This window comes from Acipenser ruthenus, chromosome 8 (genome assembly GCF_902713425.1).
Source record: "Acipenser ruthenus chromosome 8, fAciRut3.2 maternal haplotype, whole genome shotgun sequence".
In the NCBI taxonomy this organism is placed as follows: domain Eukaryota; kingdom Metazoa; phylum Chordata; class Actinopteri; order Acipenseriformes; family Acipenseridae; genus Acipenser; species Acipenser ruthenus.
In genome coordinates this window covers 45,536,314-45,554,260 of record NC_081196.1, presented here as the reverse complement: position 1 = coordinate 45,554,260, position 17,947 = coordinate 45,536,314, and the positions used below count along the sequence as shown (strand labels likewise).

At 36.3% G+C, this 17,947-nt stretch overlaps 1 protein-coding gene across 1 annotated transcript; it reads right to left on the bottom strand.

Annotated features, from left to right (window-relative positions):
- Positions 1–323: 323 nt before the first annotated feature.
- On the bottom strand, positions 324–12,457 carry LOC117406600 (calsequestrin-2). Its single transcript, XM_034010745.3, has 11 exons — positions 12,005–12,457; positions 10,460–10,544; positions 9,316–9,416; positions 8,719–8,830; positions 7,048–7,121; positions 5,952–6,082; positions 4,302–4,347; positions 3,038–3,092; positions 2,675–2,775; positions 2,519–2,593; positions 324–2,031 (listed from the first exon to the last, which is right to left on the bottom strand). The coding sequence occupies exons 1-11, from the start codon at positions 12,236–12,238 to the stop codon at positions 1,762–1,764; spliced, it is 1,284 nt and encodes a 427-aa protein (XP_033866636.1). The 5' UTR covers positions 12,239–12,457; the 3' UTR covers positions 324–1,761.
- Between the last annotated feature and the right edge of the window lie 5,490 nt (positions 12,458–17,947).

The following is a 17,947-nucleotide window of genomic DNA, read 5'->3' as shown; positions in this document are numbered from 1 at the left end:
AAAGATATTATTATTATTATTGGAAAACCCTTAGAGGGTTGGTACGACTGTTTAAATAACATACTTGTAATTTTTTCTTTTCATTGTTACCATCCTGACAACTTTTTACACTTATAACTTTAAAGTCTGTTTCAAAGATCTTTTCAAAATGTCCGGTGTAATAAAATCTCTGGTAAAGTGTCAGTAACACGCTATATGGAAAATGTCAAGTCAAATAACCTTTCCTTCCATATTGAAATGTCACAGAAGATTATGTGAGGAATCTATATAATTCAATTGACAAACAGTTAACAGTAATTTCAGGAAGTTACAATAAAACTCAGTTGTAGTTTATATTTGTTTTTATTATTAAGGTACATTCCTGACAATAGATGGCCAATTTCCCTAGCATGCGTTCACCAAGAAAGGGAGATAACAGCATTTCACAGGAGTCAAATCTCTAAAACATGTACATTGATGGATCACAAGGGACCCCTGTGAGTAGAATGCAAGGTAGGAAGCTTCATTCACATGATTTATTTGGTTATAAATGTCAACAGAACAATAGTGAAGCCTTACTCTTGGGTATATATTGTACTGATGCTGTTTGACTTGCCTTTGAAAATACATTGTTTTACTAGACATATAAAATAAGCATCTCTGGTCAGAAAATGGCATAAACATTTTTTGGCACAATATTGGAGACTGTGACTTATTAGGCCCTATTCACATGAGGTATTTAAAGATTTTTTTAATGAATAAAATTCAATTTGATACTCATGACTACCTTACAACTACCTGTCAAACATGAATATCAAACCTTATTTTACTAAAAAAAAAAAACTTATTTAAATATATGTGACATACAGGTGTGATATGTATTTTAACCCTAAAGTATTTTAACTCTAATGTGTCATATGCTGAACGTTTTTCCTGCTTACGCTGTAGTTGCCATTTGCGATGGGCGTAAACATGTAGATTCGATATTACAGTACATTGTAAAAATGATTGAGCTTATCGCTGTTGGTTTACCAGTGTAATTCTGTGCATTTTTATAGCATACCGCTCCTTTCTCAGAGTTCAAAATAAAATATACACTGTAGCCTTGACAGAATTCATTATCACATTATTCAACTGTCATAGACATGACCGACTCAAGACACTTGTCCTTAAAGACATTTTTTTCTAAAGTTTTATATCTACTATCTCTGGTCCAAAGAGAGATTTTGAAAGCCACATATGTTGTCAATGGTAATGTAAAGTCATTAAAGAGATTTGGTTTTGTATATTCCAGGTTTCAACCACTACGGGCTAGGTTCTCTAACTGTTTATAATGACCTTATACAAGCAAATGGTAGGTTTTCAGCAAAAAAAAAGTTAAAAAGTCTAATTCTCAAACATGTATTTTACATTCGTAAAATATAAAATAATGTTGTTGTTTTTTCACATGTGTTATTGACATAATTACATTCCTGATTCTGTAACCCTTTTTTAACTGGTAATTCTTTTGTTACTTCAGTAAACAAGATGTTATTTGTTTTTGACTTTTGAAAAATGGATTTAAAGAAAAAATCTAAACAATAATAGGATAAAATAGTGAAAGTACAAAATGTACAAAACTGTTTTATCTATAAAATCGTTCAAGGTGGAGTTTTTCCTGAACTTGCTGCCACTGGCAGAGGAATCCTTTTTTTAGCAGCAGAATCCAGCACAAACTGTAAGTCTAAGTATTTGTATAATGCCTGTGATGAAAGATTCTGTCATAGATACACAGTTAATAAATTAATCATCATCGTCATCATCGTCATCGTCATCGTCATCATCGTCATCATCATCGTCATCATCATCGTCATCATCATCATCATCTTCATCATCATCATCGTCATCATCATCATCATCATCATTGTCATCATCATCATCATCATCATCATTGTCATCATCATCATCCTCAGTGTTCACTTTCCCAGACAGCACATCCTCAATCCAATCCTCCAGCTCCTGAGCTGTGGGCAGGTCTTCATCATCTGTGATGTCCATCCACACACTATCAGCCTGCAGGTAGAATTGAACAATAATTAGCATTGTGGATCAAAAGGACATAACATAAACAACCTTGACAGAGACTAGTCAAAAATGTTTGTTGTGTATTATAGCTACTGTAAATCTTAGCATTTAAAGTAATGGATGAACTACTTACAGTATTCACTCGATACAAGAAGAAATCCTTGCAGAATACATTAACAGAGGCTTCATATCCAAAGTTAATTTCTAGTATTTCTGCTGGACTGTGGATGCATGCAATACATTTAAAAATGAATGCATATATGTTAGATAACATTCAGCATCATTCCAGTAACTCTTAATCTAGTCTCCATTCATCCAAACTCAGACAGGGAATACAAAAGCCCTTTGGGAACTAATTTCCAAAGAATTTATAAATCATTTGAATCATTTCAAGTAGTTCTCAAATCATGCAGTTTGGTTTCAAGTTCCTGAACCAGTAAACATTATCAAGAGGCACATGAGTTGTGAAACTTACATCAGTAACATTCACCACTCCAATTTGGGGTTTATAGAGGTCAATTTTGAAGGTTTTCTCCCAATAAGCGATCAACTGAAATTAGAACAGGAAATGGTTTAATATAGAGAACATCTTTTATAGATCTTATGACAAAAGGACTCCACTTCAGCTCACCAATGGAAAGTCATCTGGGTCAATCCACAAAATACTGAGGTCAGGGTTGTTGGTGTTGTCTCTGGCCACTTCTTTAAGAATCTCCAGGAACTCAAAACCATCTCAAATGGAGAACGGAATACATATTATTTTATATTATAATATTTCTACAGCTCACTAATTACAGATACATTAAAGTTTGTGCTCAGACAAGTATGTCACATTTCAGGCAACAAAGGAATCAACTGGGAACATGTATTTCATATTCTACTATAATCCTTAACAAGAATGTGATGTACCACATATATTTAATTAAACATTAAAGCCGGTGGTATGAATCCCAAATTACCACACACAACTCGCTATGGTTTTCAAAAGACTCACCAGGGTCTTCCTCTTCAGCAAAGGCAACAATGTGGGATCCATCCAAATCGTCCTCCTGCACAGTAACCATTGAAGAAAAAGTGCATCCGTATTTAACAAAAATGATGATATTTAAATATAATTCAATATAATCTAATACTATCAAAAAAAGATGCAGTACATCATATGGACAGAAAGGTATATGGTAAGACAGGCCAACAAATCCTCATTTGGCACATTACTGTTACTATTAGTATGTTATCTACTAGACCTTGGAAAAGACGGTTTTCATTAAATCGCTGAATGGAAGAGGACTCCTGAGTGGCGCATCCAGTAAAAGCACTTGCATAGAGTGCAGGATGCACCCTATAGTCTGGATGTCGTCAGTTCGAGTCTAGGCTATTCCTTTGCCGACCAAGGACGGGAGCTCCCAGGGGGCGGCGCACAATTGGCCGAGCGCCACCCGAGGAAGGCATAGGTCGAACAGGGTGTTCTCGGCTCACCGCGCACCAGCGACCCCTGTGGTCTGGTGGAGCGCCTGCGGGCTTGCCTGTAAGCTACCCAGAGCTGCGTTGTCCTGCGACACTGTAGCTCTGGGTGGCTGCATGGTGAGTCTGCAATGTGAGAAAAAGCAGTCGGCTGACGGCACACGCTTCGGAGGATAGCATGTGCTTGTCTTCGCCGCTCCCGAGTCAGTGCGGGGGTGGTAGCGGTGAGGTGAGCTAAACAAATATAATTGGACACTATTAAATTGGGGAGAAAAAAAAAAACTAATTGGCGACTAATAAATAATAAAAAAACAAATAATCTCTGAATGGATACATGTGGCATACAAGTGCAGTGGAATAGCTATGCTGTGCAGGAGCTGCAAATATAGTGCACAACACATTGACCCCTATTTCTCAAACATGTCTACTATTACTCCTGTGTCCTTAGCTCATCCTTCTGAGATGTTTCTCACTAGTTTTGTTTTGTAACATTTTCACAAAATTATGCCATTTCTACATTGATAAACTGGCTTTAGAAAATATATATGTGTTTTTTTGTTTTGTTTTTGTTTTGTTTTTGTTTTTGATTGCTTTAGTTCGGGAATATCAATAAATTACCTTGTCAAAAGCAAAAATATGTATAGGCTTAATACATGTGTGTGGCACAGTCTATATCATGAGCCTGATCTTGGTTAGGCTGGTATTTGAATGTATAGAATGCAGCAGGAAACTATTATTGGCTTAATGCATGCTAACTCTGCAAATACTGGGAATATCAAAATCAGAGTTCTTCTTACCCAGGTCTCAAACATGTCTTGTGCACGCAACTTTCTAAGAGTAGCTCTGAAAAAGTAGCAAAGCAGAAATAAATCAGAATGCATTTATACTTTGAAAGCCATGAATAAAAACTACCACTGTACACAATAAATAAAATGGTACCCAGTTAATATCATCGGCTACAATGACAGTTCCTTTATCAATACTGCTTTGAGTTTAATGTGAAGGCCAGGGACATTCATAAAATATGTACATATATTGGTGCCCTTTGTTTATTGCCTCCCATGTACATGGTATCAATTGTAAAGCAGTTTACTGTATTATCTTTCAGTGTTTTAAAAATAAAAACCCTATCAAAGTTTGGATTCTACAGCTTGCTAATTATGATTAAACTTTGTACAAATTACCACTTATGTTTTATAATTAACTGTATTATTATTGTTATGTACAGTGTATGTATTTGTTTATGTCTGCTGTCTGCTTGTGTTGTTGTCCTTCCCTGTTTAAAAGTCTAAAAGACCTGAATATAAATGAAAACCAAAAGATGAACTGTCATTCAAACATACATTTGCCTATTACTATAATGTTGTTAAGGAAGGCAACAGTCTACAACAGTTATTAATTAAAAAAAGACTTATTCATTAAAAATATTAAGTAATGAGTTAAAGCTTTGTGAACAAGGCCTTCTTAAACTGTTCTGAAGGCTAGTTGTGCTCAAACTTTCAATGACAAGGTCAAGCAGGTGCACACTAGTGGCTTTCTTAGAGTCACTAACCTTTGGATTCAGAAGAACGCACTTTACTTTAAATAAAAACCTCTGTGAGGATTATGTTACGGTCCAATGTTTGATACAAGTACATTAACTACAAGGGATAACGTCAGCATTGTGCAGTGCTGCATAACACTGTGATACAGTCCTGAAGGTTGTTCTAAAGGGGTGGAAAAACAAAATGTCTGCTTCCTTGACCCTTCTCAGAGATCTCAGCTGTTTAATTCATTGTAAAGAAACACACAATATATGCCAAGTTTATACAATAATTTGTGTTGTTTGATTTTCATGGATCCACAATAAGTCTATGCTTTCTCTTCCAGTAAGCTGAAATCTGAAACATACCCCCCTAGAACGAGAATGGGCAAAGATAAGCAGTATTCTTTGCCTTTAAATAGGAACCAATCCGCTCACAGAAAAACAGCTTAAAACTAAAACCCCACACATGCCAGTTCCCATTGTTCTGGCCAGCTCTCAAGGACTATACAAGTACTGTAATAGCACATGGTCTTTAGTGAGCAGACGCAGACAAGAAAATCATAAATAAGGAAAAGTACCACATCAATGAGCCCCAGTGAATTAGGTCATCTGGTGGCTGACCAAAGTCTATGTCAATCACTTGCACATTCTTCCATGTCTATATGTCAATTGCTATCCCTGCCAACACAACATACGACCCCACTGCCATGCAAGATAGAGGTTTAACCAGTATGTCAGTTGTTTGGATAAAAATCTTGATCCAGAAATTTGAATTTGGGATGTACTTAAAATACATTGTTGTTTGGCTCTGGATTTGTGTATTCAAAATGTGTGATGTTGTTAGAGAAGATAAGCTACAACAAATGGCCAGTCAAGCTATCTACATGGAGGTCTTCACTAGATTAATCTGGGTGTGATTTACCGTTTGTGTTCATTCACATACTCCACAATTTCCTCTTCAGTGTGTGTCTTTCCAGGAATGGTAACTGGGTCTTCCATGAAAGATTCATAAAAGTCCACCTCATTCATTTTCAAAGTAAGTTTCTTTGCAACCTGCAGTGTAAAGAACAAGATTTGGAGGCAATGTATGTGTTTCTATGTGAAGAGCCCCATTCGTGAGACAGGACCTGTCACTGTTCAACAAAAGTCACATTGAGAACAGACATTAACGATAATACTAATGCTAAGAAGAAGAAGAAGAAGAAGAAGAAGAAGAAGAAGAAGAAGAAGAAGATAGCAGGCAGTTTTATTAGGTTCCCTGCTATCCTATAAATCTTGTGCTTCGTTTAAACAAAAATATCAAAATATTTGTTGAAAAATGCTTTTGTTAAAAGAAATGTATGTGTGTCAAACTGCTTGTCTGTTCATTTATCAAGATGAAGAGTACCCTAATCCAAATCTGTGTTTTGCCTCTATTTTTCATATGTATGCCAATACGAGGATCACATGATGTTATGCACTAACCAAGATGTTACATTTTTTTACGACGCCATAATCTATTCATTCATTATTCATTTTTCATTCTTAACTATTTTCTGTAAAGGATCGAGCTAGCAGGGAAACGTAATTTTGCTGAAATTATGCCCATTAGTTTCAACACCCACTTTCCCCTTTCCCTTTCTCCAGTTTTATAGCCAAATAAATATTTAGGGTCAAGAATGACTCAATGGGTGTACAAAAAGATAAACATTTCATAACAGGGTTAATGTAAAAACATAATCTGAATCTAAATGTCTTGAGTAGGTGGAATCCTCTGTGCTCAACCTCTAGCATTTAAGTGCTTAACACTCTCTGGCTGTAGCTAATTAAAGAGAACTGTGCAAAGCACTACCCACTAATCTTCACAGAAGAGGGAAGTCACATTATAGCTGGTGGCTGGGGAGGCGGAGGAAGATCAGAAAACATAATAAATACCAGACTGAAAGATGGACTGATGATGAAATCATTATTCATCTGCCAAATTAGTGCTTAATCCTGCCATTTAAACCACTTTGCAGTCTAACAAAATGGATACTTACTCCTTTGTCGAATGTTGCGAAGAATTTAATGTAAGGCTGGAAGTGCTCAGCTGCCTCTTCAAAAGCATGAAAATCTAAAAGTATAAGATGTCAGGATTATCTTTGTGTACCATTTGTCTGCTAGATGCAATTCTCAGTGATTTCATCAGCTCACAAGACTAGGCCTATCTTATTTGACTGACCTGATCATTTCTTATACCCAGGCCATGAATGTTTTGGTGGAGTCATTTCCTATGGCACTTGAATTTAACATTGTAAAAGTCTTCTGTTTACCATGTTAACCTCATCCCCATATGACAGAATGATAACAGTACCAGTGGATACAAGTTACATTGATCTAAAAGGCTCACTCTGTTATTTTGAAGCAAATGTAAAGGCAAATATAATCTGAGAGAAATAAAACAGTAACAGTATAAAACTAGCAAGTTACATTGAGCAGTTTCCAGTTTTATGCCATTCAAATTATTCCACTCTGATCTTCACTTGCTTCAGAATAAGGCCCTGAATGTGTTTTTGAAATGTATTTAGCACATACAATGCCATTACAGTGCTGTACATGCAGTCACCACAACACCTACTTGACCTTTCCCTGCAGCTGTCAGAGAATGCATAGGCAGAAAAAAGCAACTCTTGAATCTTGTCAATGCATGATATGTCCTGTGAACCTTTATCAATTACACATTTTGATAGCTAGAATCCATGCTGTCTTTGCAAGTCAATCTTGTTTTCCACAAACTCTCTATAGAAAGTGCAGTTATTAAAAGAAAGATGACTTCACCATGCCCTATTTGTAAAGGGCAGAATGATGTGTCTGTGATTTATTTGAGCAGGCGAATAAGCTATTTAAAACCTCACAATCATAGGGGGTGAGTTTATTGAAGTCATGCACAGCTACAGATGGGCCAGGTTATGACGATAACAAGTGAGACGTGGGGATTAATGACTGTCTGGAAGGGACCGTGGCCCGAAATGATATTTGGAAATATTGGCTGAAACCAGGTCAGTCTCAATTGTACAGACAACAATACAAAATGGAAAGATTATTAGTGCTCTGGGAGTTTTTCCTAATGGTACTGCATGTGTGCATTTCCAATGAATTCTGCTCTGTTTGCACTGAAACCTAGCTCTGTCCGGGGTCTGTGGGTGTTTCTTTACATCTGTTTAAATCACACCTCAGCTCTCCCAAGCACCATTGCAGACTACGCTAAATGTTTTTTTGGTTTTTTTGTGCCCATGCCACCTTATGCTAAAAAATGTGTATTCAATATACAATAATGTTTTTTATCCACTTGGAGATCAAAACATGCAGTATTTCTTGAAATGATGCATTTACTTTCACTTTTAGTTTCTGGGAGATTTTGTACATTTGTAAATTTTAACTTTTGATAAACTCCCCAGTGTTTTTTCTTTTTATTGAGTTTCACTTTTCCTATCAGTGTCTTTATGTGTTTTTACCCCCAAAGTACATGGATTGTAACTTGTTTTCAAAGGGTTAAAAGCTCTTCCCCAGCTATAATTAAGATTTTCTGGCTTTGAATTTTAACCGAATCTTGACTGACTGAGTAAGGTTGCCAATGCAGATGAAGTTACAGATTACACAGTAAACAGTTAAAAAGAAACACAAATAAAATGACAGCCCCAAAGTAGCAGTGATTCAATGTTGAGACTCACGTTCTGAATCTTCGTTTTTGAAATAGCCAATGAGTTTGATCTCCTGGTCGATGTTGTCAAAGGCTCGGAGTTCTGAGGGGTTGCTGATGAACTCCACTGGTTCTTCCATCAGCTGGTTTTCAAGCAAAACATATAATTTCATTAATTTAAAAATAATAATACTACTATTCTAATTCTCCACTGTAACTTTTGGCTATCAGATTTATTACTCATTCAGTTTATTGTAAAGATGAAGTCCCTCATAAATTAAGTATATCAAAAAACAAATCTATAGTACAGTACATGGCTCGTAAAGGAGCAGTGAATAAGATCTTGTAGTTTTCATTGTCTGCTTTGTGAGTAAAGTACAGTAGCTTCAAAATAAATTTTAAAAGTATTTTTCTACCCCTTGTCTTTTTTTGTGGATATTGCAATTATTTGAATATTGTCACCCCCCACCCCACCCCACCCCACCCCACCCCAAAACTGCGATCTCTGTTTGTATGACTCACCCTGCACACCGTGCGGCACTGCTTTTACCAGGTGAGCCATTTGTGGGGACTCTTTAAGTTATGGAGAAAAAAGCTCCTTATTTCTCTTTTGTACTTTTGTACTTACATCTAACAGAAATTCAACCAGGACGTCTGCAGCGAGTTCTCCATCAAACTCAATGACACGTTCAGCTTTGAACACATAGACACTGCCTTCCTCGTTCAGATCTAGAAAAATAAGAAACATGAAATGCCAATGACTGAATAACAGACCAGCTGTTCCATGCATAAATATGTATTACTTTGCTTAGTTTAAAATCTGTGTATTTGTATCCAACTGGATCTGTACCACTACTGGTCAGTGGCGACACAGCTTTGTCACATGGGAACCTACAGATGACATTGCTGGTTTTACAATTGCCATGCCTACTTCATAATTAAAATAATTGTTCCTAACTACTTCATTTAAGCCTATTCGATTTTATATGAAAATTAGACATATGTATATTTTTAAGGCAAACTTCTGACAAAAGCATATTGATTTGATTTAATAAAATTAGGCATTCAATATTTTGGTGTAAAGACTTCCAGCCAATGCCCAGAAAACACAGGTAACTGTATTCTCTGGGGTACATTCAAACAGTAGACATGTCTGTAAGTGAAGCTTGCTCTGATAATTCCAGATAATCCACTGCAGTGTATATAAACAACTATGTACAAACTACTTATTTTTCCAAAGCTGTCCAAAGTAAATACATAATAATTATTTAGGAAAATAATACTTACCATCATAAGATCTTTAACAAAGATTACTTGATTTGTTTACACTAGTCTCCTATACACCTGATTACAATTTACAACAATAATGGAGACCACAAAAAAAATGACAGTTTCAAAGTATTGTATTTATTTACTGCAAAAATAGAAATCACTCACTCCAAAAGTTAGGAGAGGGAGGTTCATAAATGGCTGCTCTTGAACGTGTCATCCTAATAGGACGAGGTACCTGTTTTACAATGAGCCTTCTTGTATATGTCACAATTGTAGCATTAGTCAAATTGTGAATGGATTATTTTAGGATTAACAAATGCCTGACATTAACATTACCATACACCCAGTCCTATCGAACTAGTAAATGTGTTTTGAAGCAATTCATTTTTATTGAGTTATATAGTTAGTTTACTTACAGATGACACAATCAATATGCTACAGCCACAAACATCTGAAAATGAACACTGAATAATTATAAACATTTCTTTTTTTTGCCTTACCAAGTTTTTTGGCCACTTTGGCATCTTTCTTTGAATCTACCATTCCAAACCCAATGTGTTTATCTTCCAGAACCTGGGCAGCAAGCTGAAGAAAACCAAAAAGAGTTTCAGAGAAGTGCCTTAATGCAGTCAGGTGTCTCCATTTAGTCTTAAAAAGTATTATCGTGTACTGAAGTTCCCTAAGATGGCTTTAATAGCATCTGTATGTCATTTTAGTCAAATAACATTGTGTATATAGGTGAAAGTGAGTGCCTTGGTGGCAACCACAGTACTATACATCTAATGACACTGAAGAGGTAGTCGGGCATTGTGTAAAGTTGAATCTGCAAGATCGCTGTGATTAAACACAACTTTTAAAGATGCTCATTTGCTGATGTATGTCCCATTATCAAGGGGCACAGAAACATGTGGGGGACTGATATTTTGAACTGGAGCAAAATATTACTTTTGAATAACTTGTTGTCCAATTCAAGAAAACAAATATGATTCCTATATCCTGTCCTACAATAGCTGTTCTGGGAACACACAGAATGAAAGTGCAATGCACGCTTGTCCTGTGACATGATGACAGAAAGACCATGTGTGGTATTTGGGCCTTCAAGGCCAGAAGTCAATTTCCAAATCTAATAATAAAGTGATCAGCTTTCCTGACTCTGTAGGCACAAAGGGTTGAAATAAAATTAATATCTATTTCTATCTTATTCAAAGATGTATAACTACTGTATCTCGCTTTAATTTGTAGTGTTCATGATGTAAATCATTTGCATTACCTAGCCATACATTCTGGACAAGCAAGGTCTCTTCCTAATGTTATTATCCAGTACAGCAATGCTGTGCAGTGGATGGCTCTTGAGCTCTCTATGGCTCACTGAGCTCTAAAACATAGCTCTTTTCAAGTATCCCATTTAAGGTTTTTAATTGGTTTCAAAAGACTGCAGTGACCATCTGTCCTCGTAGGTAGAAGCATACATAGTCAAATGCAGCAAAATTGATGTTTAAACATACTCAGAAAACTACTGAAGTACTGTCTGAGTGCAGTTAATGCTACACTCAGTTTTTCAGTAAACTAAACTATATTGTTTGGTTAATTAAATCTGTATTTTTGGTCTGTCCTTCATTCTGAACCCAAAACTGACAAGTTCCCTGTACCTGCTTTATTCCCAATTTGTATCAATTTGCTATAAATAATGGAAACACGTCAAACCACAAAGCTGGTCAGTTAGAATACTGTACTATGCAACCTTTAAATGTATTTCCAATGTATTTTAGTTTCTAATTATACTTCTAGCAGGTCCCACATCGTGGTCGTAGAAGCCTACAATATAGCATTTTCAAAGGTGGCACCTTTGTAAGATAACAACTGTCATAAATGAGTGCAAGCAGGTCACAATTAAGGAGTACAGCGCTGTTGCAGCCCATGCAATGCCTGACCTTGAAAACAACCCACTGTGAGCTGCTTTGAACTTTTTGGTGGATTCAGTTCTAAAAAAAGGCCCCTTTGTTTGCACGCTTAGGCTAATCTGTTTTTTCAGTTTCCACCCTTACCTCCAACACCAGCTCAGTCATTTGAAACTGCTTCTGCAGCTCCTTGCTGGAAGGAATGGGCTCATGGTAGAGGAGACACAGCATGTCATACTTCTTCAGCGCCTTCTTGTAATTTTTTGCATCAATGTCTATCACCCGGTCCTTTCCATCGTAAGTAGGAAATTCAAGCCCTTCTTCCGCAATGCAAAATGAGATTAGATAAAGACACGGCAGCAAGAACCAGATGATCCTCATGTTTGCAATTGATAAAGAGAAATAATAAAATACAATTCAATTAAATTAAATTAAAGGGCCGTAAGACACAGACAGGAACTGCGGTGCGTCCCTATAGTTTTATTTCCTCAGTTTAAGTTTTACTGGAAGCTCTTCATAACAGAGAAAGCCAGCCTGCCGCTGTAGTTCTCTGCCCAAGACAAAGAGAAAGACAAAAAAAGACAGGCAGTAGGAATCTGCAAGGCTGAACCCTGGATATCTTACATAGCTGTCCCCACTCCCCAGCCAATTCAAAACCATTTTTAGGAAGCAGTTGTTTCAGGCTAAAAATAAACCCAGCAATGAAAAGAGGACAGAGATGACACCATGAGGGATTCACCAAGCCTCTCTATCAGCTAAACCAAATAACCAGTTGTAAGAAAAGATAAAAAAAGAAATGAGTTGATTAATTAATTAAAATGAGGTCTGGGAGGGAAATGGGAATACAGTTGCCATTGAACATCAGATGCATTTTGGAATATATGTGTGCATCAAGTCTTCTGTACTTAAAGCAGTAAAATAACTGGACTGGACATTAGATATCTAGATTCTGGAGAGACTTTGTGTACAGCTGTGTATAAATGAAAGCTAAAGTGACACAGCTGATATGCCCTACTATGCATTCCTTATGTAGGATCAAAGCTGTTCGTGTTTGAAATAGCCAAAGAAATTGTGGTATATCACTGGTATATAAATATCACAAGCTTGGGGGTATCACAATCAAGTAGTTTTTTAACTTATCACTAAAAGTGGGAACTAATATTGGACCACCAATGCATCTGACAGCATCTGACAGCCACACCAGATTCATGAAGTGTGAACTACACTCTACAGATGAGCACTCAGTGATGTAATTTCTTGAGATATGAGATAAGCTCTTGGGTTCCTTCAAGATCAACATTCCTACATGCTTGAGTGGGCCAGGTTTCCAGGTAAAAATAGGGGGGAAACCATCTAGTTTTTGTAAAACCTTCAGTAAAAATGTGAAAATAAAGGCCCTTCCTTATATACTAATGCACAGTGGAGTATAAAGCATCTCTCTAGACACTTGTATAAAATGTACTTGTGTGCTGACTAAGAGTTGAACCACTGACCTTGCAACCGCAAGAGTCTTGTGCATTATACAGCATAGGATTGTTACTACTAATATAGGCGGGTTTTAAACCATGTGGCCCTTCACTGACAGTGACAAATTAATCATGCCATATAACCTGACCTGTAAAAAACGAAGACAGAGTACATACTGTATGTAGTTTAGGCCTGGGAAGCATAATTACAGTACACATTTACCATGGTCAAATATAATATGGGATACTAATCTGTTTAAAGCAGGAATTTATTTTTGCTGTTCTATTTTAATTAGTAGAGCACTATATACTTTCAGCTAAATAACAATAGTACAAATATACTGGAACTGCATCATTACCCTGTATCTTTTCACATTTTTGCTTACACACAGTACTTTTCGGGTACTCCATTAAAAAGGTGTTAATAGATTAACAAAGGTCTGAAAAAAAGATTAAGAAGGAGTACAAAGTGGCTCTGGAAATAGATTGTCTATCAGGAGAATGATTCGAGCCAATGCGATGTGAAACCATACTGGTAACACAGGGCTTGGAATCCCAAGTCACTAACTGCCTGACCTCCTTGTGCTTCAGTCCTGTCCTGAACAGCTGTTGCATTCAGTTCATGCAGACTCCACTGTACTGTAAATGCAATGTTACAAGTCAATCTGGATTACCTAAAAAGTGGTCTTTACAAGTGAATTTTGTTTTTAGATTTAGAGAGGTGATTTTCAAAGTGTGTTGAGTAAAATGTGGAGCTAAAAAAGAATACCGTATTTTGTGCTACATTTTACTTAAACGTCTTATGGAAAGCAGAACAAATTGAAATGCACAAGCAAAGCAGATTTATGCTTTTGAAATTGATGAAAGTGAGTCCAAATCCTCTTACCTAGTTTAAAAAATAACCCCCTTTGTGGGCACAGTAAAAAAAAAAAAAAAATACATAATAAATGATTACACATTCTACACATTCTAATCTCAATATTGCAAGGCACTGTCAACACACCAGTCAGTATGAATTTGAGTAGCTTATAGAAAAAAAATGGGACATATATAATATTTAAAACTATTTTTAAAGGGGGGGAAAATCTGTCAACATTACAAAGAAACAAGACTGACACGTTTTCAAAAAATAGGGGCTAATGAGAATGGACTCCATTTGGTAAACTGCCATGTTGAGTGTGAGATACATTGTGTAACAAATCCAGAGCTCCCAATTTCAAATTCTAATGGGGCTGCATTGCTGACCTTGGCTGGGGGCCCATAGGGAGTGCTGCATTAGTCTTTGTGCTAACCCGGGCTAAGGAGGGAAAACCAGGTGGCTAGTTATGCCTTCATTTCAACACTTTTTTTTTTTTCATGTATGTACTATGAGACATTCTAAATAATAACAGACCATAATTCCTTGGCCTTTTTACACTCCATCACAATGCATGTCATTGCAACATTTTGGATTTTTAAATCTCCATGCATTCATTTGGGTTTGCATTGAAGACTTCCCAAGTACATTTCTAACATGTTGTTTAGGGAAGCTCTAAATAACTATACTCTGGGATTAAATTCTCAGTTCCAAAGATAAAACAGGATTTATTTTGCCACAAGGGCACCAATGGCTTGGAATCATCCCCAGAATTAAGCATAGTGAGAGAGATTCTCTAGGCTTTGTATTGCAAATTTAGACCTGTTAGTTAATGTTAGAATAATTATGAACATTTGATTGCTTACACAGCTGTCTAGCTTTCATGAGATTATGAGATGTAATTCTGGCAACAATGAGTTGTTTTTTTTATTATTTTTTTTTGTAGGACTGCAAATTAATACACTTTTATATGTATTTGGTTCCCAACCATAGCTTCAAAACACAATCTAAATTTTAAGGTAAAACTTGGAATTCGACTTGACTTAACAGACTTGAGTCTTGCCTTATCATTTTAGTGCTAAAGGGTAGTGGACTAGCAGCACAGAATAAAAAAAGCCTGCTCCATGATCAACAGGATAGCTATACCAGCAGTAATAAATCATTACTATCATTTTAAATCATCTCTCCTTAAGGAATATCAGCACTAGATTCAGTGCTTAATTTGTGCCGGGGCTAGTCGGGGCTCAGCCCCGCCACCTCTAGATTTAGCAGTTCATAGCTACGACACCTCTTGGTTCGCCGCAATCTAGTTATTAAGGCAAATCTCTCCATTTGTTTTTCTTAAAATTCTCAACACAGCATCCATTCTCAGTCCTTTCGTGCACGAGAGAAGCAAGCAGCAGCAACGCAGCGATCGGCCTCCACGCGCACATCACATGACTCACTCAGCTCGCCTTGAGGTTTTTTTTGTTTGTTTGTTTGTTTTATTGGCGGTGAAACAATTTAATCTACCGGCCCGGGGTTTGTTTTTTTTTACGCGGTACGAAAGGTTAGCATTGTTATCATATAACACGGGGATATTAAATGTTATACGTTTCTAAAGACTACTGCTGCAGAATCGTCACTTGCCAGTTTAGGCGACAACACAGATCAAAACATCAGAAAATACTGCAACTGTCTGTCAACACAACGCCCAAGTTTACCGCGTGCGAGTCCAGCGAGACGAGAACAGGAGACGTGTGATAGCAGTAATGGTCGTTAAAATAATAATAATAATAATAATAATAATAATAATAATAATAATAATAATAATAATAATAATAATAAACAACGGTAAAATCAATCAAGCACCACGGAGATGTTTTTAAATAACTAAAAAAGATAGACTGTTACATTCAAGTAGTTACAGTATGGTTCTGAATGTTTTATCTGTGCTGTTGAATAGAGCTTGGTTGTAAACACAGTAGTAATCATACTAGAGTGAATGAAGACAGTAATACCGACACACGTTAAGTCATAAGTTTCAAAAATAAAATTAAATCTTTACTTGAGCCCCGGCACCTCTTTCATTACAAATTAGCAGAATATTTATTTACTTAACAGAATATTTATTTACTTAGCAGACGCCTTTATCCAAGGCGACTTACAGAGACTAGGGTGTGTGAACTGGGCATCAGCTGCAGAGTCACTTACAATTACGTCTCTCCCGAAAGACGGAGCACAAGGAGGTTAAGTGACTTGCTCAGGGTCACACAATAAGTCAGTGTCTGAGGGGGGATTTGAACCGGGGACCTCCTGGTTACAAGCCCTTTTCTTTAACCACTGGACCACACAGCCTCCTAATACTAATAATTAAGGACTGCATAGGTTTGTGTTAACAATTTGAAGTTTTATTTTTGAAAAGGTGCACCACTCCTTAGATTTTTTTTTTTTTTTTTTTTTTTTTTACATTTTATTTTAAAGCAAAAGGATAAATAAGATGTTCTGGAATCCTTGTGAATTAACCACTTAGTAAACATCGCAAATACCATCATGTGTTATGGAGCGCCATTTGTGCCAAAACTATCAGGCTGTTAGTTTGTCAATTTGTTTGTCAATTCGTGAATTGGTCAATTTGTCCAGCAATTCGTCCATAAATGTGTCAATTCATACAGTAATTCATAAACGTATTTGTTAATTCATCTAATAATTCATTAATTAATTTGTCAATTCATTAATACGAAAGGCTGTACGGACGTGCACATTTCCAATCAACCAGACAAACTTCCCAACAAACAGACAACTTCCAACTGTCAATCTCGCACTGTGCCGAAAACAAATTCTATTGTGAATTCTATGGCGAAAACCAGAAACATTTCTTACGCCTACATTAACTCTCCGTAGAATTTTTTTTGCCTAACTCATATCACAATGCTTTGCGCGCAGTGAGGGAAGTCTCCATTGAATATCAGTGGAGTCGAGTATCTTGTTAAATAGAATATCTTTTGAAACGCCCTTCTAAATATTATTGGCTGAAGCAGTTTTGAGTGGATTTTCATTGAATAAAACATTAGTGTGTGCTCCCATTGGCTAGAAAGGTTGCAGTGTTTTCGGCACAGTGCGAGATTGACAGTTGGAAGTTGTATGTTTGTTGGGAAGTTTGTCTGGTTGATTGGAAATGTGCACGTCCGTACAGCCTTTCGTATTAATGAATTGACAAATTAATTAATGAATTATTAGATGAATTAACAAATACGTTTATGAATTACTATATGAATAGACACATTTATGGACGAATTGCTTGACAAATTGACCAATTCACGAATTGACAAACAAATTGGCAAATTCACGAATTGACAAACAAATGGACAAACTAACGGCCGGATAGCTTTGGCACAAATGGCGCTCCATAATGTGTTAAGGCACTACAGCAGTGTAGAAACTTTTCTGACATATAGGCTTGTGTTATTGTTTGCATGTTTTTTTTCTTTGTATGTTTATTTATTTTTTTTTTTACATGTATGTACGGTAAATCCACCAGTTTACTAGCACCATCTTGTGGCTAATTTATCATCTTGATGTTGGAAATACAAAACAAATAAATTAAAAAATCCACACCTGATTAGTTCAATTTAATTATTTTTTGAAAGACATTAAATAGACAGAGCTCATAAGTTCACTAAAAGGAAAATTACAGACAGGTGAAAAACGTATTCATTTGGATATTTTTTTTCTTGACTGCATTCGCTAATAATAATAATAATAATAATAATAATAATAATAATAATA

What these genes read in the sequence shown, in the direction of transcription:
- LOC117406600 (XM_034010745.3), bottom strand. Translation starts at nt 12,238, where the DNA reads ATGAGGATCATCTGGTTCTTGCTGCCGTGTCTTTATCTAATCTCATTT. An exon ending in TGACTGAGCTGGTGTTGGAG is followed by an intron (nt 10,545 to 12,004) that starts GTAAGGGTGGAA and finishes GGTTTTCTTCAG; the next exon opens with CTTGCTGCCCAGGTTCTGGA. An exon ending in TGGTTGAATTTCTGTTAGAT is followed by an intron (nt 8,831 to 9,315) that starts GTAAGTACAAAA and finishes CTTGAAAACCAG; the next exon opens with CTGATGGAAGAACCAGTGGA.